The sequence below is a fragment of the Hyperolius riggenbachi genome, chromosome 9, assembly GCF_040937935.1.
Source record: "Hyperolius riggenbachi isolate aHypRig1 chromosome 9, aHypRig1.pri, whole genome shotgun sequence".
In the NCBI taxonomy this organism is placed as follows: Eukaryota; Metazoa; Chordata; class Amphibia; order Anura; family Hyperoliidae; genus Hyperolius; species Hyperolius riggenbachi.
In genome coordinates this window covers 49,096,544-49,111,788 of record NC_090654.1, presented here as the reverse complement: position 1 = coordinate 49,111,788, position 15,245 = coordinate 49,096,544, and the positions used below count along the sequence as shown (strand labels likewise).

The 15,245-nt window shown below is 45.0% G+C and overlaps 1 protein-coding gene across 1 annotated transcript in view; it reads right to left on the bottom strand.

Annotated features, from left to right (window-relative positions):
* The window catches only part of COL7A1 (collagen type VII alpha 1 chain), a 331,680-nt gene that overhangs the window by 156,652 nt on the left and 159,783 nt on the right, over positions 1-15,245 (bottom strand). The window contains exons 34-39 of the mRNA XM_068254821.1: positions 11,470-11,562; positions 7,347-7,418; positions 7,230-7,256; positions 7,091-7,144; positions 6,026-6,100; positions 495-608 (exon numbers count right to left, since the gene is read on the bottom strand). Of these exons, the coding sequence (XP_068110922.1) occupies positions 495-608; positions 6,026-6,100; positions 7,091-7,144; positions 7,230-7,256; positions 7,347-7,418; positions 11,470-11,562 (435 nt within the window). The remainder of the gene's footprint in view (positions 1-494; positions 609-6,025; positions 6,101-7,090; positions 7,145-7,229; positions 7,257-7,346; positions 7,419-11,469; positions 11,563-15,245) is intronic.

The following is a 15,245-nucleotide window of genomic DNA, read 5'->3' as shown; positions in this document are numbered from 1 at the left end:
TTCCTAAAGTCAGCAGCTCCATTCTTTGAGAAAAAGTCGCCCTGTGTAATACAATGTAACTATGGGAAGATGGATATCATTTTAAAAGCTCTCTTTCTCCTCTTTCTGGCGACCCCTAAATCGTCGCCCTACGCCTTTTAGTTTTCTCTATTTTTGTGATCGAAGTCGCGGCCGCGGCAATTTCGATCGCGAAAATAGCGAAAACTAAAAGCCGTATGGTGGTGGTTTATAGATCATTGGAAAGAGGAGAAAGAGAGCTTTAAAATGATATGCATCTTTCCATAGTTTCTGCACTGCTCGGAGTCCCTTTAATGAATGACAATAAAAAAAATATTTTTTTATATAAAATTAGGATCCTTTGAAAAATTACAGAGATGTTGGTTCACTTATTGGCTTGACTTGCTGTACTATATGATTCTCTCACATAACAGTAGACAGCCAAGTGTCTTGATATGGGCCTAATTCAATGAAGGGATGTCAAGGAATGAACCTACCTTCACAGACTGGCCTGGAACACCAGCAGGTCCACTTGGTCCCTCAGGTCCTACTTGCCCTGGATTTCCTGGGATTCCCCTCTGCCCAGGAGTTCCGGGTTGTCCAGGGATACCCTGAAGCAAAGAATAATTAGTATCAGGACACCGATAGAATGAGAAGAGAGTAAAACTCTCTGGGGCCCTTGGTGGGTGCTGTATAGACACAGCACAAAACTGTAACTGAGCCATAACTGACACTCTTTTGCTGGTATTTTAATATTTACACACATTGGGCTCAATTCACTAAAGCTTGATATTGATAAGCGCTTTTGCGTGCGTTTTCACGTGCGCAAACGGAATGCAGATCATGCGTTATAACTGCACTCAGCACATCACGTGATCCGCTTGAAACTTTGTGCGTGATCAGCGTAGAACAACCCCCCCCCCCCTTCAAAAAACCCTTTTATATACACACACTAAATAGTCCCATTGAAGACAGCGGGAAACTAAATTACACACTGCACGTAAAGAATATTGCGCGCAGTGAATTACGCCGTAATTGAATTAACTCACGTTTCACAGCACCATTGCTGATTTCAGTACCAAACTCAATCTGCTTGCGCCATAATTATCACGTGAAAAGCGCCGTACGCACGATAAAAATGATCACACGATCGCTAAACTTTTTACGCACAACACCCGCGCACACGAGATAACTGTGCTATCATGGTTTCAAGAATCGAGCCCCTTGTGTTTGCCCAAAACTGCTATTAGACTGTATAGAACCCCCCCCTCCAAAAAAAAAATAAAAAAAAATAAACCAACAACAAAAAAATGAATAGTAACTCAAGCACAGTTACTATAAAGAGAGAAATTTGGTCATAACTGGTAATGCAATGTTCTCTAAATGACGCCACAATGTTCAATGATCCGATAGAGATTATACAGTAATTTTGATATTCAGAACAATTTTTCATTTCTTTCAATTTATTGGCGGTGCTCAGTAAGAATTCCATAGTCCTCTGATGAAGCAGGTTCTAGCCATGAAACTCCTCTGGGTTGGCTGAAATTGGTTACTTGGCCAATTCATGCGCTACAACGTTTATATAGTACTACTATAATACAGTATATATTTGTGTTGTTCTATTGGCTGACTTTTGAACTGGTGTAGACCTGGTTGATGGAATTTTCTGCCTCTTTAAAGCTGCTTTAACAAGAATATCTAAACGGATTGTCTTGTTCTCTGCTTTTTTTCACCTATCGGACTGTAAAAGCGGTGATCCGAGGCTAATTTGGACAAGATACTAAAGAATATAGATGTCACTTTACCTACAAAGATCAGGGTAATAAAAGCCATGGTCTTCCTAATACTAACATACGGCTGTGAAAGTGGACTATAAATGAGGACATACATAGAAAAATGTATGCTTTTGAATTGTGGATGTGGAGAAAGCTACTGAGAACTCCCTGGCCTGCCAGACGATCTAACCAGCCAATACTTAAAGAAATAAGGCCAGAGTGTTCACTAGAAGGGTTGATCCTCCTCCTCCTTATTCATTTAGTCTACAGACTCTTCATGACCGTACATATTTTTGCATGACATATGTCTGTCAATCACTGCTTTCAGCGGTTGCATAGGCATGTTCATAACTCCACATACGCTGTCTATCCATATTAGCCTCTGGCGTTCTCTTCTTTTGCCCTCAATTTTTCCAAGCTTGAAAGATTTCTCCAAAGAATCAGATCTTCTCATTATGTGACCAAAATATATGAGTTTCAATCGTAGTATCAGCCCTTCTAGTGAATACTCTGGCCTAATGCCTTTAAGTATTGACTGGTTAGATCTTCTGGAAGTCCAGAGAACTCTCAGTAACATTCTCCACTCACACAATGCAAAAGCATCAATTTTTCTATGCATGACCTTATTGTTCAGCTTTCACAGTCATACGTTACTACTGACAAGACCATGACTATAACTATTCTGATATTTGTTAGTAAAGTAACATCTCTAGCCCGTAGTTTCATGTACAAAAAGCTGATACTGGTATTAAAACTCAAATACTTTGGTCACATAATGAGAAGACTAGATTTAAAGAAATCCAAAATGCTCTGAAAAACAGAGCAAAAGAAGAAGAGTACAGCAAAGGCTAAGATGAAGCTGTGAACATGCCTATGCAACAGCTGAAAGAAGCAATGATTGACAGACTCATCTGGCATGCAGAGGTGCATATGGTCACGAAGAGTCAGAATTGACTAAACAAATGAGGAAGAGGCTATGTGGCAGCAGAAGAAGCAGCTTCTCTTCTGCTTTGAACAACCGCTCATCACTTCTGATCTAGAGATCCATTTAAAGGAATGGGGTATCAGTTCCACAGCTTTTGGGTATTTACTGTAGGAGATCAAAACACACCACTAATGCCAGTGCAAGAATGAATCAGGTAGCCCCTTTAAAATAAGGCAATCCTAAAGTGGATCTGAATTTTAACCTTAAAGGGAAGGTTAACACTGCTAAAAAAAAACAAAAAAACTGCACTCACCTTCTTCCAGCTCCTGGCAGTCGATCGGTGCCCTCGGCGCAGCTCCTCTCCCTCCAGGCGTCCAGCGGTGAAGAAGCTGACCTCGCCAGGTCGGCTTCCGTGTGCTCCATGGCGGGGGGGTCACGTGGCGTAGAGATGTCATCGGGTCTCTACTGCGCAGGCGCAGAACTACTGCGCCTGCGCAGTAGAGACCCAATGACGACACGTACACCACGTGACCCACGCCGTGGAACGCACATGACGCCGACCCGGAAGCCGGCCTGGTGAGGTTGGCTTCTTCACCGCTGGACGCCTGGAGGGAGAGGAGCTGCGCCAAGGGCACCGATCGACTGCCAGGAGCTGGAAGAAGCCCCAGGTGAGTGCGGTTTTTTTTTTTTTTTTTTTTTTTTTTTTTTTAGCAGTTCGGATCTTCCCTTTAAGAATACAAAGTGGAAATCTGAATCACATTACCACTATAAATAGACCCCACTGTCAGTGTTAAGCAATAACTTCTTGCACATAATCAGACCGACGTGGAGCCTGAGATTGGTCTTGCCAAGTCTTTCATGCACCAGCAGAGGGCAGTGTCATCCAGTACATGTGTAATCTGGGCTGATTTTCCTCTCTGTGGTTTTAATTATAGAAGTGCCTGTTGCATATTGCTGTTTTTTTCAGAAAGTATTCTACTACCAACACTTGTGCTGGAATGGAATGCTTTCAAATATTACCATTCATTATTAGAGCAGGGAATGATTCCCTATAAGGGCGAGTGGTTGTTAGTTTCTCCAAAGCTTATAGACCAGGGGTGCCCACACTTTTTCGGCTCGCGAGCTACTTTAAAATTCGCCGAGGCCAGGAGATCTACCAACATTTCAAATACTGAGCTTAGCATTAATAATGCTGGTATATTACTATACAAGTCTTGTATAGTCATATAACAACATTATAAATGCTAAGTTTAGCATGGGACGACCACAAATTGCAATCTCATTGGCAGAGGATTTCCCCACAAAGGCAATCTCATTGGCAGAGGATTTCCCCACACAGGCAATCTCATTGGCGGAGGATTTCCCCACACAGGCAATCTCATTGGCGGAGGATTTCCCCACACAGGCAATCTCATTGGCAGAGGATTTCCCCACACAGGCAATCTCATTGGCAGAGGATTTCCCCACACAGGCAATCTCATTGGCGGAGGATTTCCCCACACAGGCAATCTTATTGGCGGAGGATTTCCCCACACAGGCAATCTCATTAGCAGAGGATTTCCCCACACAGGCAATCTCATTGGCAGAGGATTTCCCCACACAGGCAATCTCATTGGCGGAGGATTTCCCCACACAGGCAATCTCATTAGCAGAGGATTTCCCCACACAGGCAATCTCATTGGCAGAGGATTTCCCCACACAGGCAATCTCATTGGCAGATTTCCCCACAAATGCAATGTCATTGGCAGATTTCCCCACAAGTGCAATCTCATTGGCAGATTTCCCCACAAGTGCAATCTCATTGGCAGATTTCCCCACAAATGTACCCCCACACAGTGACATTAACCCCCCCTCCCCACCCCAGCATATTTGGCAGCAATCCTTCCCTCAACTAGGGGTGCCCACATTAAGCTCAGTTAAACCCCCTGCCACCCTCAGCCCTCCCTCCCCTCCCCCCGCATGGCTTTTATGAATAATAACTAAATCCCCTTCCCCCTGCAGCCTCACAGTAAACTAATTGGCCCCGACCTGCAGCGTGACCCGACCCGACCCACCAGCACCATAATTCTATTCCCCACCTTGGCAGCAATGCAATTCCTCCGCTCTCCAGTCTCCAGTCCAGTCCTTCCAAAGATGGATGCGGTGGTAGAAGCCCTCGGGACAAGGGGGAGGCGTGGCCACAACGCTTGACCATCACAGAGGAGGGAGAGAAGACGCTCACAATTGGCTCCTCTCCCCCTCCAGCCACGCCTCTCCCATCAGCGCTGCTCAATTGGCTCCTCTTCCCCTCCAGCCACGCCTCTCCCATCAGCGCTGCTCAATTGGCTCCTCTCCCCTTCCAGCCACACCTCTCCCATCAGCGCTGCTCAATTGGCTCCTCTCCCCCTCCAGCCACGCCTCTTTGTTTAGCCGCGCCTCTCCCATCAGTGCTGCTTCGCTCGGAAGCAGATTCTGACAGCCGCAGCACGACACAGAGAACACGCGCGGCTATATTTAACAAGACGCGGCCAAGAGGCCGCGATCTACCAAATAGGCGGTCGCGATCTACCGGTAGATCGCGATCCACCTATTGAGCACCCCTGTTATAGAGTATCTGAGCTGAAGCTCGGGTACCCAGAATTATATACTTACCTAAACTGCAGTGTTGTGCCCCGTTGCTGAGCACGGCCTCCCAGAAGATTAGCGTCAATGTATTGTCGCTAATCCTAACGGGGCCGTGCAGCTCTTCCTGCTCCAGCGTGGCCACGCATGCGCAGCAAGCCGGAGCAGCAGGCTCTGTGGTACTGCGCAAGCTCGGACAGGCTTGGGTGGCTACTGCGTGGCCCCGATGTGGAAGGGGCAGCGCTCAGGAACAGGGGGCTTTACATCATTGAGGTAAGCTTCAATAGGATCCTGAGGCTTCCCTCTTTTAAGGAATCTATCTGGCTTTGATCCCGAGCTTCGACTTCACTTTAATTTTAATGATAGGATGTACGTAGTCTTTACAGGGCCAGAATTCCATTAGGAACACGAGGCAAGTGCCTACAGGCACCAGTACTCCAAATCCAGCTAGTTTCTACCAGTAACTATACTATTGCCAGCATTACTAGGAGCTACCCCACCTCTAGTTACCCAAATTCTTCTGGCCTCTGCCAGTTTTGTTCTGTGGCTGATTTAGCATGCCTATAACTGTGGCTGTGGCGAGGAGTGGGCTTGGTCTCCTTTAAGGGGTGTGATTTAGTGTGTAGCATGTTTTGAGAAGAAGAGTTTAGGGCATTGAGATTTTGATCCTAAAGAATCATGACAACCCTGAGTCCTTACATTTACCAAGGTCACATTTAACACTTACTGGAATTCCAGGCTCTCCCTTCCGTCCAGGAAGACCTCCTCCTCCACCACCACCTGTTGATTCACCGGGGTCTCCCTGACAAAAAGAGAGAGAGAGTCATGCAACGCCAGGCTCAGTACAATATATCAGACTTTATACAGCATACAGTATCAGACCTTTTTCAATATATCAGACTTTTTACAACATATCAGACCTCATACACCATATCAGACCTCATACAGCACATCAGACCTCATACAATAAATCAGAAATAATGTAATATATCAGACCTCAAATAGCATATCAGATCTCATGCAATATATTAGACCTCATACTATATTTCAGATCTCATACAATAAATCAGACCTCATACACCACATCAGACCTTATTTCAATATATCAGACCTCATACACCATATCAGACCCCATACAACATATCAGATCTCATACAAAAATCAGACTTTAAAGGATACCCAAGGTGGCATGTGACATGATGATGACATGTGTATGTACAGTGCCTAGCACACAAATATCTATGCTGTGTTCCTTTTTTTCTTTCTCTGCCTGAAAGAGTTAAATATCAGATATGTAAGTGGCTGACTCAGTCCTGACTACAGTGTAACCCTCACTAATAAGAAATTCCAACTATAAAATAGGAAAATGGCTTCTGAGGGCAGGAAAGAGTTAAAAAGGGTCAATAGTTCATACATTTTATCTCTGGCATACTTGAATGCATGTGTCATTGAGCAAAAACAATAAAGCAGTTAAAACTTAAAAAGTAGATTTAAACATAAAATAAAATAGTGGAATATCTTAAAAAGTCATTTTTAGGAGAAAGAAGATAGATACAATTGTTTATTTCATTAGTTTATTTTCGCCTCAGGTGTCCTTTAAACAATAAATCAGACCTCATACAATATATATTAGACCTCATACAATATATCAGATCTCATACAGCATATCAGACCTCATACAGCATATCAAACCTCATACAATAAATCAGTCCTCATACAATATACAGTTTGGACCACCTTCTGGCAGCCATTTTGTTTTGTTTGACAGAAGTAAGCTGGCCCTGTTTCTTACCGGAAATCCTCTGTCTCCTTTGGGGCCAGCAGGTCCCGCAGGTCCTCGGTCCCCCTAAAATGAGACACAACATTCATGTCATGTTATGACCTGAATATCCACTTGGGGGGCCACTGGGTAATTTCAGCACAATACTCACAGTATCCCCTCTGTCTCCTTTGCTGCCCTGAAATAAAACAAACACACAGGACCATGATTGTCACATGTGATGTCTGTGATCAGCGTACATAAGTATATGAAAATGGTTTCCTCTTACCGGTATACCTGGTGTGCCAGCATTCCCAGGCCGGCCAGGTGTTCCTGGAAGACCATCTGCTCCTGGTTCACCCTGCAAGAAATTATTCTCAGATCAGAACTGCAAAATGAAGTCCTTACTCAAAGTACACAGGTAAATATCCAATCTGATCACTTAGTGCACTGGGTAGGGATTTAGGGGGAGGGCCTTAAAGTTTAAAAATTAAAAACAATTTGACAGTGGAAAGGAGGTCTCTTACCTCCAATGAAGACTCACATAGATGAAAAAGGAGACTTTATTAAAAGAAAATGGTTATTCTGTAGACAACGCGTTTCACGGGACACAGCCCGCTTCCTCAGGTCAATACAAACAGAAAACCTTTACTATGTCAGTGTGATGCGGGGGTGCCTTAGTAACTATTATTACTGTTCCTAAGGTGCCCCTGCATCACATGAACATAGTAAAGGTTTTCTGTAGATATTGACCTGAGAAAGCGGGCTGTGTCCCGCGAAACGCGTTGTCTACAGAATAGCCGTTTTCTTTTAATAAAGACTCCTTTTTCATCTATATGAGTCTTCATTGGAGGTACAGACTAACCAGCAAGCTCATGGTGACCCAGAACTCATTGGAGTGTGTAAGGGACTACAATGGTCCTAAAAGCCCCCTTACTAAAAAGTTAAGAAAAACAAAAGTTTACTTTCCTAAAACAGAAAGAATTTGCGATAATTCAGGTTGGAGGGAGCTTGAGATGTCTCCCAGGGCATCACTGCTGAATATATGCAAATTAACCATTGTACCCTTAGAAGCTAAACACACCTCCAGAACCGCTGGAATGCAATGATGTGTCAGCTTGTTAATTTGTACAGAGCCATAATAATCCAACATGCATACAGACTGTTTCGGATTGTTTGATCCTCATCAGTGCATGGAATGGATTAATTTGGCTCTATGGAGTAGGGCTTGTAACACCGAGAGATACAGACTAACCAGCAAGCTCATGGTGACCCAGAACTCATTGGAGTGTATAAGGGACTACAATGGTCCTAAAAGCCCCCTTACTAAGATGTTAAGAAAAACGGCCGTCTATGGGGCTAGCAGGAGATCGCACGCATGCTGCGCGCGCATCTCTTGCTCGGGGGGGCGGAACTACGCCCTGCCTTCAGTCTCCATGCGGCGATCACCGCTCGGAGACTGTTAAACGGCGAAGCCGCCGTCTATTAGGGCAGTACAGCGCTGCGATCTAAGGCAGCGCTGTACTGGGGACAGCCGTGTGACAGGGCTGTCCCCTCCAGAGTGTCGGAGGTGATCCACTTTCATAGGCTGAAGAACAGTTTGTTAAAGGATACCCGAACTGACATGTGACATAATGAGACAGACATGTGTATGTACAGTGCCTAGCACACAAATAACTATGCTGTGTTCCTTTTTTTCTTTCTCTGCCTGAAAGAGTTAAATATCAGGTATGTAAGTGGCTGACTCAGTCCTGACTCAGACAGGAAGTGACTACAGTGTAACCCTCACTGATAAGAAATTCCAACTATAAAACACTTTCCTAGCAGAAAATGGCTTCTGAGAGCAAGAAATCGATAAAGGGGAATTTCTTATCAGTGAGGGAGGCTCACACTATAGTCACTTCCTGTCTAAGTCAGGACTGAGTCAGCCACTTACATATCTGATATTAAACTCTTTCAGGCAGAGAAAGAAAAAAAGGAACACAGCATAGTTATTTGTGTGCTAGGCACTGTACATACACATGTCTGTCTCATTATGTCACATGTCAGTTCGGGTATCCTTTAATGATTATCACTATTCAAAGTATCTATAGAAGTGATTATACAGGACCAATAGAGAGCTAATATTGCAGTTGAAGGAGGGCCCTCCAGGGCCCCTCTGGCCCAAGGGCCCCGATGCGGTCACAACCTCTGCACCCCCTATTGCTACGCCCTTGCCTCACACCTATACAGTATAATGGGGTTAAAGTGCCCATACATCAGAAGATTATGGGCTGATTCGACAAAGAGACAAATTTATCTCTAACTGAATCTGATCAGAGATAAATTTGTCTCTTTGTCAAAGCTGCCCATATACTGCAGGCCGAACTGGTTTCAGCCACGTTCATCCCGCTGCTGCCCCTCTAATGTATAAATGTGCCCCCCCCGTGTGCATTTGTACATTACCTGTCCAGTGTCAGCCTCCACACGGTGTCCGTAACCTCCGGGCGGCTTTCCGTACTCGCCATTGGCACATAGCATCTGATGTCAGATGCTATTCGCTGACGTCAGACGCTGTGCGCCAGTGGCGTGTACGGAGAGCCGCCCGGAGGTTACGGACACCGCGTGGAGGCTGACACAGGACAGGTAATGTATAAATGCACTCATGGGGGGCACATTTATACATTGGGGGCAGCAGCGGGGGTTTCGTCATTCCGAAATCGGCCACAGTACCGCCGAATACCCAATCAACCAACTTCACCCTGACATCTTTCATCAGGCACGATCGACTAACGCAACCAATTTCAGTCCGAAATTGGTTGCATTGTCAGTCGTGCCTGCACTTGGCGGCACCAATTTTCAATCAATTCGACAATAATTAAAATAGTTGGTTGTTCGCCCGCCAAAGTCGCCTGATATAAGGGCACCTTTAGGGTTGAAGATCTTTGCAACCCAAGCTTAAGTTTTCAAACATTTAAGCCAATTATTAATAATCACTTAAAGCTCTTTTCCACCGGCAGCGATACGATCCGGCACAATTTTGCGTGGGGGTTAAAAATCGTAGGGGCACCCTGGCTATCATTACAATCACTATGCCCGTTTTCCTGCAATTGGGTAGTAGTCTATGGAAGCGCAATTTTCCTACGCCACGTGAAGCCCTGTCCTATCAATGGCCAAAAATCGCAATTGCGCCATACATAATGATAATTGCAGGAAAAATCGTGCTGCAATGCACAAAAATTGTGTTTGGGGAAAAAAGCATTCAAATCGCTATCAGAATCTCAGCACGTTCATTTGTGACCACGATTTGCAGTTTGGTCGTAGTCTGCTAATTGCGATTACACAAAATTTTGCATAAATTCTCACAATTACGACCGTATGTAATTTCGATTTGGACATTCAATTGATTTAATGTAATGCATTCGTAATTTTGTGCCAACACAATTTTAGCGGCTAAAGGGAGTCTGAAGCGATTTAAAAGAAAAAAACATACTTACCTAAAGAGAGCAATAGCTCTGGGTCCTATAGAGCCATCCCGTTGCTCTTCTGGTCCCCTCATTCCATCGCTGGCTCCCCCGTTAGCAGTCTTTCTTCCGCTGCGGGAGTGCTTTCGAAGATGGGCCGCTCCATACTAAGCATGTGTGAGCACGCTAGCTTGCAGCAAGAGCCTCCTAGTTTGAATCCCCCACCACGGGGACATTGGAAGTCTCTGCGAGCCTGATTGCTTCAGAAGATGGGCCGCTCCGTACTGCTCACACACGAGCGCCTTCTCTCTTGGTCACTCACACGTGCTCAGTATAGAGCCGCCTGACTTCGGACGGACTCGGCTCCCAAAGACTTCCAAGTCCCCGAGGTGGGGGATTCAAACAGGGAGGCTCCCGCTCTAACGAAGGCACCGAGAGAGGATCGGGAAGGCTCTATAGAACCCAGAGGCTTCCCCTCTCCTTAGGCATCTGCCTGATGTTTCCAAGCAACTACTGTAGTTTGTCCCTCTGTGCATATGTACTGTATATCTAAAAAAAAAAAACCTTGTAGCCTATGGTATTGTTAGGGGGTGTGGTTATAGATAATGGCAGATGGTGCTGTCTTTTTTTTTTTTCATGTCTGCCAGTAGTAAAGATGATTATGTGCAGGCTGATTGTGGATCAAATAATATGAACAAATTACATGATGAATATCAATCATTTCTTGATCTCTCTTCTATTTTTGAACTTCTCACTTTGCAGTGTATTGATATTTCTTTTCCTTTTCGCTGAAGTTCCTCTTTAAGATTTTATGACCCAGTAATGAATTGAGATGATTTTGTAAAATGGGCTTTTGGTGTTTCTTTACAAACATGATATTTAGTCATTTTAACTATTGTTTAATGGCATGACAATGGTTGGAACCATTTTCTAAAAGCAACAGAGTGATAACAATATAAGGCTACTTACAGATTCTCCTTTCTGTCCTCTGCTAGCCGTCCCCTCGCCGGCAGGTCCACGGGGCCCAATTGGACCGGGGGGGCCGGGGGGCCCACTACCACCCTGACAAACAAATATTTACACGTTATTTTACATAAAAGTGTTTGACCATTTAAATGAACACTATCAAACCAAGTATTTTAAAATGACAATGTACAAATAATGTCTAAATAGAAGTGTAAAAATTTTGCTACTTTTCATGTTTAATTCATTGGGCCTGATTCACAAAGCGGTGCAAAGTGTTTGCACGCCTGTGAAAAGCCCTTTATCACGCCTAAACTCAGTTTAGGCATGATAAAATGAAACTCGCGCGAAGTTTCCGCGCATAAAGTTTTACGCGCGCAAACGCGTAATTCCGCGCGATGCGCCCATTAAACCCTGTGGGCGCCGCGCGCGGAATTACGCGTTTGCGCGCGGAAAACTTTACGCGCAGGACTTTGCGCGCGATAAAGAGCACAAATCGGTGCTAACTCAGCGGTGCAAAGGTTATCACGCCTAAAGTCTTTTAGGCGTGATAACTGAGTTATCACCGCTTTGTGAATCAGGCCCATTGTGTGTAGATTTTGGAATGTTTCATTTACAAACGATTTCTGTTTCAATATTACACTCTTCCTTGCATGTCAGACTGCAGAGTTACCTTATATGAAAAGCCTCTGTTGTCAGGTTTCACACACAATTACAAATGTTTATGTTGCACATAAGATACATTTCCTCTGCTCTCTGCAGACAGCTCAGTCCGAGACAGGCAGTGAGAGCTTTCTTTCACACACAGGGTTAAAAGATGTAGTGTGAGGGAATTCCCCTCTCTTCATAATTAAGTAGTCAGTCAGATTTTTGAGACTTGCCATCAGTTAAGTGTGAAAGGACTTTGATAACAGTAAACAAACAGATAAGCAGTGAAATATATACACCAGCACTTCCCAAACAATTCCTATCTCAATTGAGAAAAATATGTTAATTAACAGTGTTCCTTTAAAGCAGAACCGAGATGAAAAACTAACTATAACCAGTAACTTGTCTATATATTTTATCTAAAGTTTAGATAGTTTACACAGCAAATCTAGCTGCAAACAGCTTCAACAGTTTATGATTATTTATTCCGGTGATACAATGTGAGCGGCCATGTACTGTTTGTCACATTACACACAGACAAGCTGATCTGCATCTCCAGCCCTCAGCCTGTGACAAATTCACTCCCCTCTCCCCTCTGAAAACTCTGGCTAGTAACCTCCTCCTCCTCTTGCCCAGACTGAGCTCCCATAAGCTCTTGCTACAGTGCCAAGGCACTCTGGAGAAGCTGTGGGCGAGGCTTTTTTAGTTTATAGTGAATTAGAGTATTAAAAAAAAAAAAGGTATTTGGCTTGAGGAATGCCATATAAACTATATGAAAGGAACACAATTATGCATATAGTAAACGTTTATTTCGGATGCACTTTAAGATCTGTGAATAAATATTTTCTGCAACAAAAACCAATTTGATTGCGTGATGTAATTGTCATAAACAATTGGAACCAAAAAGGTTACGCCACCTTAGTCCCCCCCCCCCCTCCCCCCCTCCCAAAAAAAGGGATATACAGGGCAGTTTCTAGGCTAAATTTCACCCAGTTCGAGAGTCAAAAAAAACGCCCCCCCCCCCCCCCCCCCCTCCCCAAAATCAAAGCTGCTAAGTGAAATCATGTCAAAAGGCTTCTTGAAACCAACTCACCATTTTTATTTATTTTTTTATTTTATTTCACTACCCCTCTTCCATGGGCTTGCTCCTGGCTGGCTTTGGCTGCCTGCGAGTCTGCTAGTCTCTGGACTGACTCAGGCTGAGAGGCTCTGCGAGTGCGACGCAGTCACACACTACGTATTTATGGCTGCATGTGGCCACCCTACTCTTGCTCGCTGTCATTGGCTCCTCCCCCCAGCCCAGCCCAAGCGTGAGGTGGGCTGCCTGTATCTTTCCCGTTGCACCGTGCAGCCTGCCAGTGTTGCCAACCTTTCACGTTATTTTTTACTGACAAATACCTAAAAAATTACTGACAAAAGATTTTTACTGACAAAATTTCTCCACTAAATGCACATAAGAGACCGCTTTTCACCAGTAAATGCACATAAGAGACCGCTTTTCACCAGTAAATGCACATAAGAGACCGCTTTTCACCAGTACATGCACATAAAAGACCGCTTTTCACCAGTATATGCACATAAGAGACCGCTTTTCACCAGTAAATGCACATAAGAGACCGCTTTTCACCAGTAAATGCACATAAGAGACAGCTTTTCACCAGCAAATGCACATAACAAGAGACCACTTTTCACCAGTAAATGCACTTAACAAGAGACCGCTTTTCACCAGTAAATGCACTTGACAAGAGACCGCTTTTCATCAGTAAATGCACTTAACAAGAGACCGCTTTTCACCAGTAAATGCACATAATGACAGCCAGTGTCCCCAGTATATGTAGCCAGGGATATATGTGCCCAGTATATGTAGTCAGAGGTATATGTGCCCAGTATATGGAGCCAGGGGGTATATGTGCCCAGTATATGGAGCCAGAGAGTATATGTGCCCAGTATATGGAGCCAGGGGTATATGTTCCCAGTATATGGAGCCAGGGGTATATGTGCCCAGTATATGGAGCCAGGGGGTATATGTGCCCAGTATATGGAGCCAGGGGGTATATGTGCCCTGTATATGGAGCCAGGGGGTATATGTGCCCAGTATATGGAGCCAGGGGGTATATGTGCCCAGTATATGGAGCCAGGGGGTATATGTGCCCAGTATATGGCGCCAGGGGGTATATGTGCCCAGAGAGTATATGGAGCCAGGGGGTATATGTGCCCAGTATATGGAGCCAGGGGTATATGTCCCCAGTATATGTAGTCAGGGGTATATGTCCCCAGTATATGTAGGCAGGGGTATATGTGCCCAGTATATGGAGCCAGGGGGTATATGTGCCCAGTATATGGAGCCAGAGATATATGTGCCCAGTATATGGAGCCAGGGAGTATATGTGCCCAGTATATGGAGCCAGGGGGTATATGTGCCCAGTATATGGAGCCAGGGGGTATATGTGCCCAGTATATGGAGCCAGGGGGTATATGTGCCCAGCATATGGCGCCAGGGGGTATATGTGCCCAAACAGTATATGGAGCCAGGGGGTATATGTGCCCAGTATATGGAGCCAGGGGTATATGTCCCCAGTATATGTAGTCAGGGGTATATGTCCCCAGTATATGTAGGCAGGGGTATATGTGCCCAGTATATGGAGCCAGGGGGTATATGTGCCCAGTATATGGAGCCAGAGATATATGTGCCCAGTATATGGAGCCAGGGAGTATATGTGCCCAGTATATGGAGCCAGGGGGTATATGTGCCCAGTATATGGAGCCAGGGGGTATTTGTGCCCAGTATATGGAGCCAGGGGGTATATGTGCCCAGTATATGGCGCCAGGGGGTATATGTGCCCAGACAGTATATGGGGTATATGTCCCCAGTATATGTAGTCAGGGGTATATGTCCCCAGTATATGTAGGCAGGGGTATATGTGCCCAGTATATGGAGCCAGGAGGTATATGTGCCCAGTATATGGAGCCAGAGATATATGTGCCCAGTATATGGCGCCAGGGTGTATATGTGCCCAGTATATGGAGCCAGGGGTATAGGGACCCGAGTGAGTGAAAGGGGACCTCCCCCCCTCTAGCCGCCACCTCCTCACCTTGCAGCAGCAGCGTCAGACCTCGATCAGCGGGCGACCCGA